We start from the raw sequence: 21,387 nt of genomic DNA, 5'->3' as shown, positions 1-21,387 counted from the left end.
TGTTCTTATACCCAAGTTCTTTTTTTGTTTCTAAATGACAGAATGAGTCCCCGTTCTTATTTTGCTTTAAAAAAATAAATAAAAAAAATAAAATAACAAATTTGGTCGACCACTTTCAAATCTTATTCGTTCAACTAGGACAATATCTGCAATTACCAACGTCGCCAAATTTTTCATTTACAGTCACATTTTTTTTATTCTTTCTTTTTTGTTTTCTCTTTCCATTTTTTTACATCATTCACGAGTAGAAAACTGACCGTTTGATGGTGGCACTGCCATTCGTTTAAATCAAAGTCAATGGTCGGCACGGCTGACCATTCAAAGGGCGAAGTCAAGAAAGAAAAAAAAACACAAAACGGGGGGAGAAAATGGAAACTACGACAACAACAAAATCGGTAAAATAAAAATTTCACACGCTTTCACGACGCTGCTGTTTTTTTGTTTTTTTTTCGGATGGACGGGACTGGGTCGCCAGGGAAAAAAATTCATGTCACGGGAGAACTAAAAATATATACAAGAAGCTTCTCAAAAAAAAAAAAAGAAAAAAGGATTCCATCTCTCATCGGGGTGGAACAATGTAATAATATATAATAGCCCGCCTGCCGCTATAGTTACATTGCACGGCTTTTTTTTTTTTAACGCCAAACTGCAAAGCGAAGAAACGAACCCAACCATTTGGTCCGTTTTGTCCCGACGCGGTCCCGCCCCAGATATTTTTGACGAAGACGTCTGCCGCCATATTCTACGTTTTTCCCCCCTCTTTTTTTGTTGTTGTTTGTAATTATTAATAAGAAACGACAGCCATTTTAAAAAAAAAAAAATTATAAAAAAAAATGTGGGTGATGTTATGACGTAACAATGGGTACATTATTATCTTTTGATCTTCTTTGACGAACCGTGGAAAGATAACTCGCTAAAAAAGAAATTCAATGATTGACCGTGAAATGGTGCAGTCTATTTCGTTAGATTAAAAAGAAGAAGAAAGAGGCAAGTTGCCTTGGCGGAATGTTTAAAAAGCTATTACCTTACGAAAGAAGAAGGACTTACGACGCAATACAGCGGGAGAAAACCAAAAAAAAAAAACAACAAAACTATCTAAAAAGATACTTACCTACTTTTTATTAAGTGCCGTGGCTGACGAACGAAAAAAGGAAGTTATACCGGACGTCTACGACGCAGACGATTGCCGCCGTTTGCCGTCGCAATTGGGAAGTTGCAGGTTTTTTCAACGGCCAAAATATCGTAAAAAAAAAGAAATTGAAACAACAACAAACATAAAAAAGACGTTGTTTTGCTTTCTTCATTTGTTTTTGTTTGACCATCCAGCGAGACGTTTTGAAATGGTGTCCTACTTTTCTCTTGTTATCCTCCAGATTACCTAAAAAGGTGAGCGGCACAAACACTTGGCGGAGCCATTTGTATTTTGGGCTGCTGCAGGGGAGGTATAACCGCAGTCCTGTCAACTAATCACATCCAGTGTTGAAAAAAAAAAAGAAGATAACAGGACCGATCGATTGGTTTCTTCTTCTTCGTTTTAAACTAGGCCAATGTCAATTTGGACGCCTGCAACGGTCGGTTGGCGTCGCGGCCAACGGCACATTATACCACGACACTTGCCAATTGGGTCAAAGTTGACCGCAACCAAGACAAATAATCTAGCCGCATTTTTATTTTTATGAAGTGCGCACGTTCGCATTCATTTTCGTGTGTGTTACAATTTTTATTTTCAATTTTGAAGTTTGAAACTACCGTTTGCTAAACCCCTACCCCTTTGACTCAAGTCATTAAATGTGTATCCCCCAAAACATCGGGAAGACAGGCGACAACGGGCTGGGTCATCCAACCGCAAATCCGTTAGCATTAGCCAAACCCCCCCCCCCCCTTTTTTTTTTGGCGTCCATTTTAAAAGACTTGTACAGTATAGTTAATGGTGTATAACCATAACACACATTTTGTCTTGATGATTCGTGTAAGTCGATATTTCATTCGAATTCTTTTTGATTTTCATGAACAAAATTCGAAAACTGGGTCGTCGGGTCGAACTATCGGTAACAAGACACACACACACAAATCATATGAAAAACGAGAATGTTATCGTCATCGACAGTGACCTAGCACATGAAATTTAATGAAAGGCCGGGTGGGACAGATTCTCATCTACTTGTTCTCGTGAAAAAAAAATCCCGAACGCGCGCGACATTGATGCATTTACACACGTACGTGTAGATGCCCTTTATTATTTTCTTTCTCTTTTCAGTTGGTAAATGTGAGAGTCATCTGCTTTTGAAAGATGTCGAAGAAAGAGAAGGTTCTTCTTCCTATACATACATAGAAAGAGGTGGGTTCGGTTAGTGGCGTTCCCCCGCGTCTAACCCATCTGCATATTACACTGAACAACTTTCTCCCGATTTGCTTCCCATGATTCAAATAAAAAGAATCGCAGCGCCCTCAGCTATCTGCTTTTCTTTCACTCTCTCGAACAACACACAACGTCATTATACTATATTTATGATTACTGGATATAACTCTCTCGTTTTTTTTGTGTGTGTGTGTTGGAATGCTGCATGCCCCTGATGGGCCGACAGGTCCATCAGGTCCAGTAACTTTCATTTTTTTTTCCCCGTGTGTGTGTGTGTGTCCATATGAATTTCGTCTATAGACACACAATTTGATTCTTGTTGACGAGTCATTCATTATCGGAACTTTTTCTTTTTCGGTATAACAATTGAACCGATGTGGAATCAGCGGAACCCGCCCGACGTGAATCTGATTCAATCGATTGATAACCAGAAGTTCAACAAAGAGGAGAAAGGATTTTTTTTTTAATTCTTTCTCGAGTACTGCCATCTTTTTTTCTCCTACATGTACAGAGCGGATATGAGGCAGGTGAAAGCTTGTCTGAAACATATTGATAAATCTTTAAATCATTTGATGGTTTTGACTTTGCCGCAGCTGCCGTTTTCCTCCGTTTTAAAGCGCCACGCACACACTCTATAAGATGTAATAAAAATCTACACAAAAGACGCCTCTTTTTATGCATCAAACATTTTCCTACTTTGTGGACGGGCCCATCTGGGCTCGTTGTAAAATCAAATTTTAAAAAAATGTTGAATAGCTTCTAAGAAGAAAGAAAGAAAAAAGTGGGGAGGCGGCGTAGCAACGACACTGGCGATCAATCGGAAACGGGGACGATTATGAACGCGGGACTTGTTTAAGAATAGCTTTTTATTTTTATTTTTTATTGAACAGTTTAAAAAAGGAGACGCGCAGAATAGGCCGGCCTTTTACTTTGCGTCAAAACGCGCATTTAACGTGACACGATGGTATACGCAACGACTCCCCAAAAATGATGATGGGAAATCGACACGAAGAAAAGGGAAAAAGAAAAACTTGAATTTTTTAATTCTTGGAAACTCACCAATCGATTAGAGATTTACCTGGCGCGCGTGGTAAAACAATAAGTGTTTTATTTTTAGAAAGAGAACGGAGGGGAAGAGAAGAAGAACCGGTATAGATGACATCCGCTCGGTGAAAGTCTCATCACCACCACGTACGGGCTGAATAAAAAAAATTGTTTTAAAAATTTTTGTTTTTTGAAACATTTCCAGAAATTTTTTTTTTTTTTCTTTTGTTAGACATTGTCAAAACATTCCGTCGGTTTGTGTCGCTTGTATTATGCCAACTATTTTTCCTCGGCAAAGTTCGTTGGAGTATCAGGCCGCGTCACACGTCCACGAGAGACGTGATCGCCATTTGTCATGTTTCTTTTCGTCCACCTTCTTCTTGTCCAGGGACGCTATATTCGAATAGTCTATCCGTCCTCCAGGCTGGTCAAACGAAAATGTTATTTTTAAAAATACAAACCAATGCCCGCCATTCGGAGAAAGTATGCATCACGTGGAATGCGCAGCTTCTCTTTCACCTTTCTCTCTCTCTCTCTCTCTCTCGCTTTTTTTTTTGAATGTTGTATGAGTTTTCTCTTTCTGCGCGCGTCCGATAAAGAAATATACGCCCAGGCAGAAGAGATAGAAAGAGAAAAGAGGCACATTAACGTAAGGTAAAATAAACGAATCATCCCTTTCCATTTTCTGCCCCCCGACCCCCGAAGGGGCTGTGTTTCAGCTCCCTGTTGTAGACGAATCTCATCACGGATGCGATTCACGTTCGAACAGATCCACTTTTCCATCGGCTCCTATCGGCCGTTGGCATCGGAGGAAGAAAGAAAGAAAGAAAGAAAGAAAGAAGAATCTTGTTCTCTCAGAGATTACACACAAACATCACGAAAAACACTTAAACTCGATCGTTTCCAGCTATTTCCTGAATGATGGATAAAAATCAATTTTCTTTTTATTGGAATTTAATTTCGATTGTTTTGTTTACTTATTTATTTATTATTTTTTTTAATGGGAGGTTTTCACTTTGATTACATTTCTTTTTTTGTTGTTGATTGGATAGAAATAGATGTTTTGTTGCGCAACATTTTGAAGAAAAACCGGAAATGATGCGTTTGTCTGGTGTTATACTCGTCCAGACGGCGGGAATTGGTTGGTCACCCCCCCCCCCACCTTTTTCAAACAAAAAAAAAGAAACGGAGAAAATTTTGTCGTAAAAAAAACGTAGAAAAAAAAAAAAGAAAATGAAGAAAAAAGAAAATAAAAATAAAAAAAAAAAAAAGAAGAAGAGAGAGAGAAAACAATTTTTCTGGGTCATTAGGGCTGGCCACGCCGGTGTCTAACACACTGCACGCAATGGGTTGGGAACGCGTGGGTGGATTGTACCGGTATGGAGCGGGAGTGAGCCGTCGCAATAGACGGTCATTGTTCACGTACCGCAAAATTGCTGTTGATTGTTTGCTTTATATATTTCGGTTTTTATTTTTATTTTTTTACTTCTTGCATTAGTCTGAATAGTGCCACTACTGTACATCGCCTACTTTCCCCAATCCCTCCCATCGAGTTCTGTCTGTTCAAAATATAAAAATGGATTTGGAGAAAACGGAAGAAATGAAAATAGAATGGAAAACAATTTTTTATTATTTTTTATTATTTGGGTGGGGAGGGGGGGACTTCTTCTTCGTATCTAACGGCTATGTCTAGTTTTTGTTGTAATTTGTGGGGGGCTGCCAGGTACATGACCCACCTACTGTCTCACGTAGACCCAACTCGATACTCTATCGGCTTACGATGGTAGCTTGATGTAAAAGGTAGAAGAAAAAAAAAAGAGAGAAAGGGGGGTATACCTAATTTTGTTGTTGTTGTTGTTGTTGGCGGGTGCCTTACTACAACCGAAACGCAGCCGCGTGAGTCAAAACGATGCGAGTTCATTCGCCTTTGGTCATTCGCGCTGACCAGTTTGACTGTTGTTTCACACGTGATTACACACGGCACTTCCTTCCGGAGTCTGTGTCAATGTTTGATCTGATAATTCTCTCTTGTTTCTGTTTTTGTTTTTTGTTTTTCGTGAGGATACAAAATCAGTGAATGACAGTGAAGTTGTTTGCCGACTTTCGGGCCCATTTCAAACCCGACAAACCATTTGTGTTGTGTGCCTCTTTTCATTTTTTGAACACTTGAAAGGAAAATTATCAAACGCGAGATAACAAGTGCAGCAACAAACAAAAGGATCATCGGAGAGTTTTTTTCCTTTTTGTTTTCCATTTTTTTTTTTTTTGTTTTGTTTTAAAATGTATCGGATTTTGAGTGTCGTCGACGAACGAATAAGACCGACATTCATAGTGCACCGACCGACAACCATTTTCTTCCAGGATCGCTGTTACGCACCTCCTATCCTGGTACGTCGGTCTCTTTACATAATCTTTCATTTTGAAAACGTTCTTCTTTTGATATTTACTTCATTTTTTTGCCTTGCCCTGTATTTGTGTCGTCCGTTGACACTCGCCAAAGAGGATGTCATTTTTTAAAGAAGAAAAACAGAACGGCAATAAGGTGGGGGATACATATCTCTTGTTGATTTTGACGTTTTTGACAAGCTGCCGCTCCACTTGTGACTAGCGATGACTGTATCTTATCCGGAAAGTGGTCCTAGAAACTATCACACACTACTTTATCTGTTATTTGAAAGAAGAAAAAAAAAAATAAAAGTAGAATAATAATATCATCATCTTCTTTTTTTTTTTATGTTCCCCTCCTGGAGTCGTTGTCCGTCTGTTGTTATCTGTTGTCCATGCGATGACGGCAGGTAGTATACATGCAGAGAGAGGCATCAGTCAAATATTAAGGGCGGGGAGTTGATACGCTGCATTCTTTTTTCACCCCTGGGTCGTTTCTTCTTCTTTTCATGTTATGTACATAACATGGAAAGTATGTAAAGCTCTGGAAAAAAAAAGCACTTGGGCCTATTCACACACATTCAGGGTTTTTTTAGTTGTTGGAAGAGCCGTGTCTTTTCCCATTTGATTTTCTTTGAATGAACTACGACGGGCGGATGATGACGCAGCCGTGCATACCTTACACGCCGTGCGTGACCTGAATATCCCTGTATACGAGAAGCACACGGCAGGCAGCAGCGCAACAGTTATAGACGGGTTCGTGTGTATAGCGCCCGTGTGGCCAACAACGAGCGCTTTTCAGACGGCAATGGGCCACTAGAGGAGAACACGTAACGCATCAACTTCCGCGCCGCTCGTTTCAATTTTTTTTTTTTTCGTTTCTCTTTTCCACCCTTTTTAAAAATTTTTTGTTTTTTCTTACTCGCTTTTGAGGAAGGAAAAATTTGTTTTTTTCTTTTAATTTTTTTTTGAAAATAGAAATTGGTTTATATGGTGTATGCGTAGCCTACCTTTTTTTTAATATATTGTGATGGTTAAACGACCGTGACGTAGTCAACGAGTCGAAAGTTGGTCACCGCACACGTTCACGGCTATTCCTTCCGTGAATTTTTGATTTTTTTTTTTTTAAACAAAGGAAGAAAAAAAAAAAGAAAAATACAGTGCCGGACGTTTATCTTTTTGTTGTTGACAAGTTGATCACCGTGACTCGAATAAAAATCGAGAAAAGAAGAAGAAGAAGAAGAAGGTTTAAACAAGGCAGGAAAACATTTTGAATAGTAAAAAGAAGTTAGCCAGCATATATGCAAACTGTGTGCATACAAGAATTTCTTTATTTTTTTGGAATTTCTTGACTGGAACGAATGACAAATGCACAAAACCCTTGCGTCTTGTCGCCTGGAAATTAGTCGTCGACTATTTATTATTTTTTATTTTTTTATAGCCGAATCGTTATATCATCACGATGATGATTTTGTAAATTCTCCATTCGTCTGCGTGCGTGTGACAACCGTTACTTTTTCAAAAAGAGAATTTAAAAGAATGGGATAACAAGGAAAATGGCGTCTTTAACGCCTATTCCATATGCACCGCAATAGACACACGTGTGTGTGTGTGTGTATTGCTGATGCTCCGGGGCGAGAGAGTGGAGGACTTTTTTTGTTTTCTTCGTTTTATTTGAAAAATATAAATACTAACTTTCTCTTCTTACGTTTTGCCTCCCACTAACTATCTCCAGTAGAGGAAGAAAAAAAACGAAAAATGTTCATTGACTTTTCTTTTTTGTTAGGAGAAAATAAGACAGTGAGGTACTCGTCCAAAGGCGGAAATCTTGTTTGCATAATTGAGTTCTATAGATGTTGAATGCGTGCGAGACGTTATACAAGGGGATGCCCATACTCACCGGGGTTACATTTAGACGTTGAAGCGCAAAAAAAAATAAAAAGTGGAGGTACTAACGCGAGTCAGCGTGAGCCACACGCCCCAAGATGAAATGCAGAATCGGGAGAAAGGGGCGAAAAGAGAGAGAGAGGATTTTTCTCTGTGTCTAATAACCCGTACATCTACATAAGCTTTCACCTGTTGCATGTGATGGAACGTCTATTGAAGCGCCACTATATACAGGTAGTGCAGTTGTCTGTGTATACGCAATCAGGAAGCAAAAAAGGGCGGTGGTATATACGTTACCCTCAGCTTGCATTCATTCGGCAATCATCCAGACGTACACACACACACACATAAAAAAAAAAGAGTTTCTCTTCGATGATTACCTGCGCTTTTAATGAAGCTCCTTTCAATTCCTGCCAGGTGTAGGTGGAGGAATAGCGTACACGATTATATAGGAGTTCTCTTTTTGTTGTTGTTGTTGTTTTGGCTGGCGGAAAATTCAAATACCATGGCAGTGCACTTTGTTTCGCGTTGGGGAGGGCTCGCGTTCTACTTCCCTTTTTATTATCATTATTTTTTTTTTGTACGTAAGTCGCAATGTCTGTAACATTCCGCCAATGGCAATGCTCCTCCGCCGGTAAAACACGTAGACCATCGAGTTTTTTTGTTGTTGTTGTTGTTGAGAAAGTGAGAGCGGAGCACAGACAAAACAATCAGACAGATGATGATGCCATCACGCTCTTCTCTCTTCGTGTTTGTCATCTCCTTTTTTGCGTTTGCATTATTCATTTCCATTTAACCCACATTTTCGTTGGCCATTCAAAAATTCTATTTTTAGAAGATAAACATTTTGTTGTTGTTTTTTTCGTGAGATTGCCATTGAATTAGTCGGGCTAGAGTTATGTATACAAAAAGAAATGTTGATGCTTCAGGACACCGCTGTGAATCTTTGATTCGTTCGTTTGGGGTAAATTGAAAAATTCCACCCTTATTGATAGGGACGGATTAATAATTATGTGTTTCCCCTATGCTTTGATTAACATAGTATAATTACGAATGGAAGACCCCCAAAGAAAAAATAAATGGGAAGATTTGTTGTTTTCTTGTTTATCTCGATCGTAAAGAAAAGAGGCCAAAATAATAATATAAAAAAAAACTCGTTTTGAATAATCAACGGTAACGTCCGAATTGAAATTTTTGTTGTTGTTGTCTAATCCAACCGGTCATCAGGAAAACCTTCCACAAAGAAAAAAGCAAAGTTTTTTTTGTGTGTGTGTTTTGTTACATGTTAATCTCAGCACTGGGCCTAACTTGTCCGTTCATCTTCTTCCCTTTTTTGCTTTCAAATGCTACCGGAATCCTCCCCACGCACTGAGAAGGGGCATTGCGGTTTTTCTCAAGACATTTCTCTCTTTCTCTCTATTTCTTTCTTTCTTTTCAAATGGAATTAACAACAAATCCGGCACCGGATGGCATTTATTCTTTTCTCTCCTGTCAGACGACTAAAGAGAAATTTTCAAGTTGGTGATTTATTTTCTGAAAGAAAGAAGGAAAAAAGAAAAAGAGGCGCTACTATACCGAGGACTATAAGCTAATAGCGACGAGAGAGCAGGTGGGGGTTGGAGTTGGAGAAGATAAGATGACGCTATATAGTCCTATCGCTTGATTTGTCACCTTTCTTTGGCGCTGGTACACACGTACGCGCGCATCACCGTTACTTTCTTTCTTGAAAGAATTTGGAAAAGATGTATAGACCCCTCTTCTAACTTTTTCTTATCATGCCGTTGCACTCTGCCATCTCTAGTCGACTCTATCTTTGCCTCAAATCGTTCTATTTATTATTACGTAGCGTTTAGAAAAGAGCCGGTCCCGCACCAGTGTCGCCACTCTCTCCTTTTTTGCCACGCAAGGGATGCGACATCCCCAAAAACAGAAAATAATGTTCAAGAAAAGAAAAAGGAAATGTGTTTTTTTCTTTTTTACCAATAGATATTTGGTAATGTTTACCTTCTTTGGCTATAGAGCGTTGCGTGGTGTATATATAAGAAAGACGATTTCATGAATGGTTCTCTCACTTTTCTTTTTTTTTTTTTATTTGATATTTTTTTCCAGTCTATTTATTTGAGAATCCTTGGAACGGTGTTGGCTGTTCTGCAGATATATTTTTTTGATTGCGCCAATTGTCGGTGATGGCGGCCGCACGAGCGCCATTTTTGAAAAAAAGGAAAAAGAAATGGACGCTCTTTTCATTCAAAAGAGCTCATTTCTAGATTGCATGGCGCGGCTCGACAAACACTCAAATATCTATCGTTTTTATACAAATGGTTTCTGTCGATTGTTGGGCCCCGTTGGCATTTTTCTTGGCGCTGCGGTCATTGGTTTAGTTTACGTATATTTGCCGACGTGAGAGTTCACAGAAACTCCGGCGGTCCGTTTTCACTTCCGAGCACTTGCTCTGCATGTCTGATTCCTTTTTGATTCTGTTCGCCTTTTTTTTTTCTTTTTCAAACAGTTATTGTGTGTACAGTCTATATAATATCGCCGTAGAGAACTCATTTCGAAATTGTTTGTCTCGGTCTCTCACGCGTGATTCGTGCAGCCCCGAGAAATACAGAAAAAAAAGGGGGCCCGTCGCTCTAAGTTTTTTTTTTAAATAAAATAAATATATATATATATAGAAAGGGAGAGAAACGAATAGACAGCGAGAGAGTCACGGTACCAATTGTCCTCAATTAACGGTGGATACACGAAAGAGAGACTATCACATTTAGTTTACATACACAGTTCTCTTTCGTCTGCTTGTTCCATTCCATTGCCTGATTCGTTCAGCTCTCCTTGATGCGTATAAGAAAACAGAGAAATTCGGATTTTTTTTTTTGTTTTTGTTTTTTTTGTGTGCGTAATCATGATCGTAAAAAAAGAATTTTTTCTTAATTTCTTCCCCTCGCTAAACAAAAGAAAAAGATGTAGTGACCGCTCTAGTTGATGGGTTGGTGTAGGACTTGTCCGTTATTAAGCAGAACGAGAGGGAGGTAATAAGAGAGTCCCTTAAAAGAGACAAGAGCGTAACAGTAGGGGGGCGAAGGGGGGGAAAGACGTTAACACACACACTTGCCAGTGCCGCTCGTTTCGTCTATTTATTGTTGGATTATTGAAATGAAATTTTCGGGTGAAACACACACACAAGAAAACACAGTCGGAGGTCAAAAAATCAAATCTCCCTTCTCTTTTGTGGGGGGGTTTTTATTTTTATTTTTTTTTTAAAGCAGAGGGGTTGCGTGAGTGCCAGGCGTCTAACGGACCCTGCGCTCCCTAAGCCGCCCTTTCTTTAATACTATGCGCTGTACAGATGTACCATTAGAGATTTCCAACACGATCCTAAGAAAAGCGGGCGGTCCCCTCCTTTGACTTGAAATCGTCGTATAAAAACTAATAAAAAATTATTTTAATAAAAAAAAAAAAAAAAAATTGGGTGGGGAGATTCTAGAAATTCTCTTGAAAAAAACAAATCCCTCTTTATATGTGTGTGTGTGTGTGTGTTTCGTCATGGAACAAAGAGATAGAATGAAAAAAATGAAGAAGCGCTTCATCCGCGCTATTTAGCCAAAAGGATCGTGAAAAAAATGGGGATTTTTTCCGATGATAATAAAACAATAAAATACAGCGTATTAAATCAAAATGAATTGTGACTGATCAATGGAAAGGAATTCCGCTCCTGGATGACGTCACGGAGATGAATCGTACCGGAGGAAACTCCACAGTAGGCGGGGTAATGATGATGACGCCAAAACAAAAGGCGCATGTGATTTTCTCTTGCCTATTCAGACGTCCCAAAAGATGGTGTCGACTGATGATGGTTGATTGTTGTTTTCAACAAAAAAAAAATCCCAAGGGTTCATTGCCCTTGACCCGCAATCACACAATTTCTTCAGCCGCTTGTTTGCGTGTGTTTTTTTTGTTTTTTCATCGTGCACTATGCGATGTAATCTGGCAGTTCCACTCGACTTTCCCGTTTCTTATTTTTTATTTTTTCTCATTCCTATTTGCGCAAATCTGGCAACCTTGGAGACGCAATACCTGTCGCATCATTTGCGCAATTTTTCGCTTGACAAATGACGACGAAACGTGAAGCAGATCAAAGTCACGCCCTATCAGCGATTGCAGCGCTGTCGCGTCAAATGAATAGCGGCAACATTTCGCAAAAAAATTAAAAAAAAATTGGGAAACAAACATCAAAACGATGTGAAGAAAGACGAGTCCCTCTCACTTTTTGTTTATAAATTCGTGAATTAATAATCATTTCGGGAATATAAAACTAAAAATGCGGAACCTTGACCTTATAAAAAACAAACTTTTGATTCATCAAACAGTTGATACCTTTAACGTATACGATCCATTGTGAATATTTTTTTGTTTTGTTTTTTTCAGATGATTTAGATAACAAACAACGGGAAAATGGCCACATTTCTTTTGTTTTGCTTTTTTTTTTCTCTCTATCAATAAAATCTCCCGCATCTAAAAATAACACAACAATAGACTAATTGAAATGTGTATGAGCGTCGCCGCAGTTTCTTTGTTTATTTCAGACGATAAAAAAAAAAACAAAAAAAAAACACACAGAACATTTTTTTACCCTTCAGAATCGTCTCCGCTTTCGCGGCGCCTTTCCGACTTAACGGTGCTTCTGATAACTACTGCTGCACTGACACTGGCCTTCTAAAAATGGCAGTGGACCCCCCTCCCCCTTAAACTTCCAAACATTTCAACACGCATCTTCTTACTTTTCTTTCAAAATTCCTTTTCTGACTTGGGAAAACAAAAAACATTTCCTGAAACAAACATTCGTCTCAGTTTTCCCAGAATCGCTGCTGTAGAGCTTCGATTCTTTTACACGCACAAGCTGCCCTTAAAGATGAAATGTCTACAAACAAAAAATACCTTGCAGCAAAGAAAAAGGTTGTTGTTCGAGACGTCTGCTAGAGCTCATGCGGGGGGGACTTAAAAGAATGGGGTGTCGAGTGGAGGGGGAGGATCCGTCGAAACAGAATTTGTGCTTAATTGCGGAGAGTGCGATGATCGAGTTACTGGGGATGCGCTAGCGAACTGTAAAGCTCATCATCAACGATGCTGCTCCTATTTCTCGCAAACCCTCCGTCAAACTATTTCAAACAAAATGAGGCAGAATGCGGGGGAGGTGGTACTACCATCCCCTCTCGATGGGGTATAGCTAGAAAACATTAACGACTAAAGCAGCTTCTTTTTTCTTATTTTGTGGGACTATTTCAAGCATTTTCTTTAAAAAAAAAAAATTATTTTTTTGTTTGTTTTCAAGGTCCTCTTTCAAGTTCCATGGGGGGGACACTCTTTAACACCGTCACCAAGAGAGTCAAAGACCGACTTTAGGGTCTTTTCTAGTTGTATTGAAAGAACGGGACCGTATATCCCGGGCACAGCGGGCCGGGAGGGATGAACGTACTTTTGAAGACAGTCGTCCCGTTTTTATTTGCTTGAATAAAAACGATGTGAACGCCAACGCAGTTAGATGTGGAGACATGTGTAACAAAAATGTCTTATCGTGATCAGGGAAAGAAAGGAAAGGGCCATTAAGAGGTATATACAGCGCCCAACTGTATCGCGATAATCAAGTGGAGCGAATACAATCACGATTTTTATACGCGAATTTTGATCGTTTTCTAAAACTTGGCATTCGCTTAGTTTTTTGTTTAAAGATCGAAAAGCTTTTTCGGGGAGAGACGGCGATCTCATTGAAAGTGGCGTCCTTGTCGAAGGAATTGAGTCATCGCAACGCAAAACGCTTTGCGCGTTCATTCAATTTGCATTTGTCTTGCTGGTTTTCTTCGAGTTTGCCATTGACGGCCAATCATCGGTGAGGTTGAAGAATGTGGTCTGATTAGTTGGCAGGTTTTCCCAATTCTGGATACATTTGTTCTTTTCAATCTGGTCATTTGCAACTTTCTAAACATGGCAATGAATGCGTTTTATACGAATCAATTGTTTCAATCAATCGCCAAGATTATCACTCAGCCCATGATTGATCCTGGCATTTAAAAAAAATAAAAAAACCTGTTGACATGTTATTATCTTGATTAGCTCGTACTAAATGCATATATGGTCTTTTGTACGCAAAAAGACCTGTACCAATATGAGCGGCCACTATACAACTAGGGGGTGGAGTTGTGATCGTGTTTGTTAAATTTTGTTGTTCCCTTTTGGGACTACTATACTACAACTGTAAGAGTTACTTTACTATATAGCAGTTGTCAACGATTAATGAGAAGGAGAGAGTGAGAGTCGTCCATAAAAGTGGCTGAGAGCATTCCTGTTGGAAAACTAGACGACAAGACATTTCTGGTTGAATAAAACGAGCTATTTCCTAATAAGAGAAAAAGAAATGGAAAACGGGACCAATGGACCGCGCCGTGGCATTGACAAAAACACGGAGCAACCATTTCTGAAGGCGAACACACACACAAAAAAAAGAACGGGCATTGGAAATTCACTTTGTTATAGAGAAAAGAAAACATATGTGGGACATTCTTTACTCAATTTGATTGTCCTGTGTGCAGTTCATGCGTGCAATTTGATAAAGTCCTTGGTACAGTTCAATTGTCCTCGCACCTTTTCGACAAAATGTTTGAAACATGAGATTCATTCTTCATTATATCGCATCGAGTCCGTGACCTCTTTATACGAGTCTTGTCCGTATTTGATTGTGCCATCGTCTATTGATTTTGAGCGCATCAAAATGATGTCCCGTCACACAGTCTATAGCCCGATGTCGCAATAGAATTTGTCGAGTGGCCATATCGCCTCTTCAGGTGCAGCGATGGATGACTTTATGCGTGTCTTTATACACTTAAAGTTTATAGTCGATACACACACACGAAATTCGACATAAAACGAAGGAGAGTCCCCCCCCCCCTTCCCAAAAAAAGAGAAAGCCTTTTTTTTTTCTTTTATAGATTCGAGTGGATGGTCTCTGCGCCTTGTGATTCTTTGACTTAGGGCATATCGTTTCCTCTCTTCCATTTCCCTTTCGGTCGGGAAAGTTTTCGTCTCAATTGTGAAATTCAACGAAAGTCAAACTTGCCTCCACTTGAATGAAAATCATTTTTGCTCCGCAGGTGTAATCACTCTCTCGTTTTTTTGTTTTGTTTTTTTATACATAGTGAAAAATATTTATTAAAAAAAAAAAAAAAAAGTTTTCGCCGTGTGAAAATGAAATTGCGAACGGAACAATCTTCAAAAAGACGACAGTTTTTTTGCGGTTTGCGTCGCTATTCTTTTAAAGCATTCAAATGCGCGATCGTCTTTTTTTTTTCATCTCTCTTGATGACGTCAATTACGAGCATTCGTCAAGCTCAGCGGGGGGATGCGTGAAAGATTGCGAAAGGAGAAACAAAAACGAAAAGGAAATGGAGGCGGGACAAATTGTTGCACCACCGATGATTGGAACGGTTAAAAAGTACAAACTGAAGGGAAATTAAATATCTACACGTATATCCATTCGCTCGATAGCGACAAGAGTAAATCTTTCAATTTCAATCCTTTTTTTTCTTTGGATTCCGACGGTTGTGTTTTGTTGTTGCCGCTTCGTTCCTCGTAGGCGTCTTTGATGATGGCCCATCTACGGAACACGTTCACGCCTGCGACAAGAAAAGGCTCTATATGTATGGGCACAGCTTAACAATTTTCGGCAGAATAAAAACTAAAAGTTCCGTTAGATTGCGGACGTTTCATTCTTCTCGAGTGTGACTCTGCTCGAATACTACGCGACAACGTTAGTACTTTGAATATTTTTTATATTTTTAAATAAATAGCGACGCAGAAGCTCATGGGGCGGACGTCATTATCATATTGTGTCGAGCTTCATCATCATGCGATGTTGGTGATTAACCTTCAACAACGGGTTTTTTTTGTTGTTAACCCTTTTGCTCTCTCTCTCTTTTTTTCGCTTTCTGGCTCTTAATTCTGTTTCGTGTTTCAACTGGACTTTACCAATGCCTTACGTAGCTGACTATGCAAAAGAAAAAGACTGGACGCGCCAAAAAAGGTGCGACAGAACGAGCCATCCCATTATTATTATTATGACCATCTCGACTCGTTCCGACTTGTTCAACATTCACGCTCAACCGTTGCGCAGTTGCGTGCCATTTCGCATCGGATCAAAACAGCTACGTACGAAAGAAAAAAAAGAATTTTTTTAAAAATGAATTCTTTCGTCCTCTTGTCCTGCGCTTACAAGCGAAATTTGTGTAAATCTCAACTGTTGCATTTTCTTTTTGTTCGAGCGCTATTTTATTCTTTAAATATCAAAAAGAAATACTAATCACGAAAAGAGATATAACCGTGCGCAGGTAACACACACACACACAACTACCTGAGATGTATTTACTATCAGGAATAGCGGGATTTTTTGCATCCCAGAGAGAGAGTCTTGTATTTCATATCTCGTTTATTCGTGATTATTATATACATATATTTTAATACTCCCGACGGAGATGTGTTTTTTTTTTCGTTGTTTATACAAAGAAAATTACGTTTGATTTCATAAGGTTTTTCTTTAAAAAAAAAAAGGGACAGCGAATCAAGTTACTTGTGTTTTTAACCGACCTCACCGATTCATTTTGTTGTGTTGCTGTTATTCTTTTGTTGGCAATGTTGCGGGACCGGAATGGTCATAAAAAAAGAAATTCACACGCCAATAATCCACATCAAGGTGGGTGTGCTAAAATAGTAATTTGAAATATCCTTTTTTTTTTTTTCATTCCTTTTGAAGGCAAATATTTTTTTAATAAAATCCGGTGGTGTTGTTGCGCTTTTGTTTTTCCCATCCTCCCGCTTCTTTTGTTTTTATTTTCTAAAATGGTGTTGCATGTCGGAAAGAATGAAGAAATGCATTTAGTATGTCGACCATTATTCCACCAGAAAAAGGCAAAAAAAGAAAAAGAATATGAAAAACCGTTGGACGTACGTGACGTTTCAAACTCGATTCTTCTTCATCATTCAGTCATTTCACATTTTTTATTTTTTACAAAAAGTATTTTTTTACTTCGTATGTTTCATTTCATTTTTTTTGCATATGTTTTACACGCCATTTTTCTATATATATATTTTTTTGTGTGTAAGGGGAAGAACAAATTCCTATCAGACTATGAGATTGAGTTGTTCCCCGCGAACGAAACAAAAATTTGGGAAATTTATTTTTATTTTTATTTTCAGAAATGCATTCTTCGTGTGTAGTGCATTTTTTGCGTGTGCCTGTTGAGAACAGCGGGTCACGCACGGTATCCAAACTGTGTTTTGTTGCAGTTCCTATCTACTCTAGGCGTCGGTCAGCTCGTTGCCGAATATTCATAGACGGTGCAAATGCAACACGACACGCAGAAAAATCACGGCTCAGGTGCGGTCACATGTTGTAGTTCGATCGACGACCACGGATGCGCCACCATTTCCTATCTGTTTTTTTTTCCCCTTTTTAGATAATGGTACATTTAAAGCATTCTTATTTACAACCCTTCACTCCGGTTTGTTGTGTTTGCGTGCCGTTTGATTATTCTGCCGTGCAGCATCCATCCGGCAGTTATTCGAATGCAATGGCAAACTATTTGATTAGATATTCACATTTTTAAAATTCCCTTTTCAAAAATTAATGTCAACTTTTTTTTCTGATTTTGTTTGACGCGTAGTATAGTTTTTTTTTTTTTTTAGTTCTAGGCATTTCTCTGACTGTCTCTCGCTCTCACCGCACTTGAAGCTCGAAGCAAAGGGAGAGCTCCCGCTATAGCTAGAAGCCCATTCTTTTTGTTTCTCGAAGCTCCGCCTTTGCCCTGGTTAGGTTGGTGAGGAAATGGGCAGTGTTCAGTTCACTCCGCATCGGCGTCGAGTCCGCACCTAACTTAGTGTCACTGCCCTTTTTTTTTTTATTCTTAAAACGTCAACATTATTATTTTTTTTTAATATCCCGTGAAGTGTCTTCCCGCGCATTTCGTACGCGGATTAATTTTTTTATTTTTTTTACTGGAAAAATGTTACAATTAAAGTGCGGGCCTTAGCGCCTTTTTTTGTGAATTTGGTGTTGTTTTTTTTTTTTGGTTTTTTTTTATTATTATTGTTGTGCTTCCATCGCGCATCCGGACGGATTGATTGGATTTTTCGAATTAAATTCCCTTTGCTGGGAATTTTAAAAAAATATCGTTTTGGAACCGGATTTGTTTAGTCATCAGAATGCATCATCCGGGTCTGCAACATTCGAAATCGACCAGCCAACTGGATGTGATGGTGCAGAGTGGACAGAAGGGTTGTGTTCTGTCGCTTCCGCCGGATGAGAACGGCAATCAGCAACAACAGCAACGGAACAAATCGATCAGTAAATTTGGATTGCTCATTCGGACGCCTCGAAGGCGTCGAGCCAACTGTTTTAATCAACAAGTTGTCGATGAATCATCATCATCGTCTAATCGATTACGGAGCAAAAGTTGGGATCAACAGTCCGGAATGAACGTGACCAACAATCCGGGCAAATCGACGTGGTCCGGCTGGCGGAGTTTGCGCAAAATCTCCGACACGCTCATCGATTACGCGCTCAACGAGCCGTACAAGGCTGACAGCGTCTTTGACGATGGACTTTTAGCCACCAGTTGCAAAGACCCGAACGTCCAGGCCAACGGAATCTACAGAAGACGATCCGAACTGGCCGTTAATGACGGTCCTCCGTCCAATACATCATCCGTTCGCGGATTACTCGGCAGTAAAACCGTCGGACACGCCCAAGGGGTAAGAAACACATCGACTATTCGGAAAGCAACACAAATTAAAGGAATCGCTTAAACCCGAGAATCCGGTATCACCACTTTCGATCCGCCTTTTGACTGACGCGCTCAGGGCCGGAGTTTCTTGCACAATTTGCATTTTTTTTTTTTTTTTCCTTTTCTTCCACCGACATATCTAAGAGTTCGTTACCGCTTTGCGGTCCAACCCGGAGCAATGAAGAATGTTTCTTTTTTGTTTTTTGTTTCTTTTTAAAATAGAAAAATAGAATATGAAGACCTGGGGTATTTGAAACAACCGGAATTTTCTTTTTTTTTTTACTCTAGCGGACAAAGTTTTTTTTTTTTGACCGTTTGCTTTCTGCACGACTTTGCATCACTATTGAATCGCTAGAATAACTATTCCGCATTCCGCAAAGGTGCATTTATTTACTTATTTTTTTTGGTTTGTTTTAAGAAAATAATTCTTTCCCTCCCTTTTCACGTTGAGATATCCATCAAGGAAGTCGTAACATCCCACCCTATCGATTCCGTTTTTGTCGAAACGATTTTCTCTACTGACCGAACCCGTGTCGATGTTATTAACTGCCATGGATCGTTTTGTAAGATTTTCGGTTTGAGGTCAGTTGTGTGTCCAGCTGCAACACCTGAAATCCGCCCAATCTCAAAGAAAACGAAGAAAAACGAGGAAATTTAGTCAATTGTAATTAAATATTTTTTTTCTTTTTTAAGGGGGTGGTTTTTTTTGTTCTTGAAGGAGAGATTAGAGGTTGTGATGGTATGGTGGACTGACCCGTCTGTCCACTTCATTACTGGCACATACAAACAAACGCACTAGTCAGGTCCGTTCCACTCTTTGATGCCGACAGTGAAACGCAGTGAACTGGAAAATGAAATACATTTTCCTTGACAAAAGAAAAGCAACAATTTCCGTTCATCACAGACATTTTATGCAATTAAACTGTCAACCGCTTGTTGAACATCATCGACCGACTTTGATTTTTTCCTGATTTTGTTTCACGTCCTCCCCCCCATCTTCAATTATCTCCTTCACCCCCCCTTGTTTTAACTAGTTTTGCATCCAAGACTTTATGTATTCAGAAAAAAAAGAAAAAGTTGATTACATACAAAGAAAAGAGGGGGCATCCTGTCGTGATTTTAACGCACTAGAAATAGAAGGAGGGTGTAGAAATACCTTACGGTTTCTGACAGTTTTTCTTTTTCCTCACATAAGAAAGAAGAAGAGGCTGCATAACCCAATTAAGTGAACAGCGAAGAATACGAGGGAAAAAGAGCTTCTTAGAGGTTGGGCCTCGCGCGTCAGCCAAAACCCAAATGGTTAGGTGATAGAGCCCTGATTTGTATATGTTGAAAGAAAAAAGGGCCTTGTTGTTTCTAGACACAAACACATAAAAGGAAATGGAAATATTTCTCGGGGTTGAATAAGCTGATGGCTGTGGGCATTTTCTTGCAGTTGAATCTCTTGCTGCCGGAGGAGCCAACAATACACGAACAAAAAATAAAGAAAATAAAAATAAAAATGTTTTGAATAGAAATGGACGGGCGGAAGAACAAACTGACCCCTCTTCTTGTCCAGTCTTGAACGCGTCAGAGGACCCCCCCTCGGATAGTTTAAAAGAAGGAGGAGTTCTTTTTCGGTTCAAGAAAATAACTCTCTTGCAATCCTGCGGACTTGAACCTGCGCTACAAAATAGAGTGTGAAGGAGGAGCAAAAAAAAAACAACTAAAATCCCTTCTGAAGAAGAAGAAATATGGCTGGAATCGTTATTCGAGGCTCGTATAACTTGGCAGTTAGCCACCGAAAAAGCAAGGTCGAAATTCAGCCGCAGGTTGTAGGCTATTCGTTCTTGCATATTTTATGAAAAAGAGTAGAGTGGTTTTGAAAAAAATAAAATAATACGTAAATGGTGTTGTTTGAGCTGAGAGATTTTTTTAAAGAGAGAGAGAAACAATTCCGCCTTTGACACGATTCTCACCTCGAACCAAACGCGCATTTGATCAAACACACAAAAACCAATTGCGGAAGTTGAACTCGTTAATTTTTTTTTTTTTTTTTTGTTTGCCGCACCTTTTTTTTTCATTTTTCCCAACAAAATTGAAAAATTGTTTGAATTTCCTGCTGAAAAAAAACAAAAAAACTACTCGTTTGGTTACATTTTTTAAACGCAGATCCGGGAAATCAATTTCAATAGAACAAAAAAAAAATAATAATAAATCAGGATCGTTTGTCATCCATTGTTCCCCTGATGCGAATTTGAATAGACTCCCATTTTTTAAAAAAATATGTTCGACTTGTTTAGCTGATTTCTTTTACTTGTCGATTGAAAATTCGTCGCAATCTTCTGAAAACAAAAAATGTGTCTGACGACCTATAAAAGGGCTCGAGCAATAAAGGGCGCGGTGCTCTGTTGCCGCGTGCGCGCACACAGTTCGCTCTGGGGTTCTCTCGGCAGAAAAGCAGCGAGACAGGTAACAAGGCCAAAAAAAGAAACAAGCCGTACCTTAAACCTTTATTCACCTCTCTCTCTCTCTCTCTCTTATACATATTCTACCTACCTAACCTATCTCTTTCCATTTGGAATTGCCTCTTTCATTGTTGTGTGAAGCTTTCCGTCCTGTTGGTTAGAGGTTGTTGCAGAGCTTGCGGGGAATGTGGAAATTTTTGCTCAGTTTGACCCGTTTCCGATTTTCGGAATACGTTTTTTTGTTTGTTCGATAAAAGACTTTGCATCAACTGGGAAACACGAAATAACTTTCAGTTTATTCGTTCGCTCGCTCAAACACAATCACGTCAAAAAGGAAACGAGTCAACGCCCCCCTTTAAATTCCCAGTTTTTTTTTCCCTACCCCGCATTCACATTCAACGTTCCCGCCTTTCCCTGTCAGTTAACAGCAATCACTTCC

General features: G+C 39.3%; 1 protein-coding gene across 5 annotated transcripts in view; it reads left to right on the top strand.

Moving 5' to 3' along the window:
• The window catches only part of LOC116922673, a 92,345-nt gene that overhangs the window by 34,702 nt on the left and 36,256 nt on the right, over positions 1–21,387 (top strand). Inside the window, exon 1 of one of the 5 annotated variants that reach the window (XM_045173972.1) lies at positions 5,666–5,791. The exons of 3 other annotated variants lie outside the window; for them this stretch is intronic. In XM_045173972.1, the coding sequence (XP_045029907.1) occupies positions 5,684–5,791 (108 nt within the window). In that variant the 5' untranslated portion in view covers positions 5,666–5,683. Of the gene's footprint in view, positions 1–5,665; positions 5,792–17,599; positions 18,470–21,387 lie in introns of those variants that run through there. One more of the 5 variants, XM_045173970.1, reaches the window with a different exon arrangement.

This window comes from Daphnia magna, linkage group LG5, assembly GCF_020631705.1.
Source record: "Daphnia magna isolate NIES linkage group LG5, ASM2063170v1.1, whole genome shotgun sequence".
Lineage (NCBI taxonomy): Eukaryota > Metazoa > Arthropoda > Branchiopoda > Diplostraca > Daphniidae > Daphnia > Daphnia magna.
Note: the sequence above shows the minus strand (reverse complement) of the source record. Positions and strands in the feature narration are given on the sequence as shown.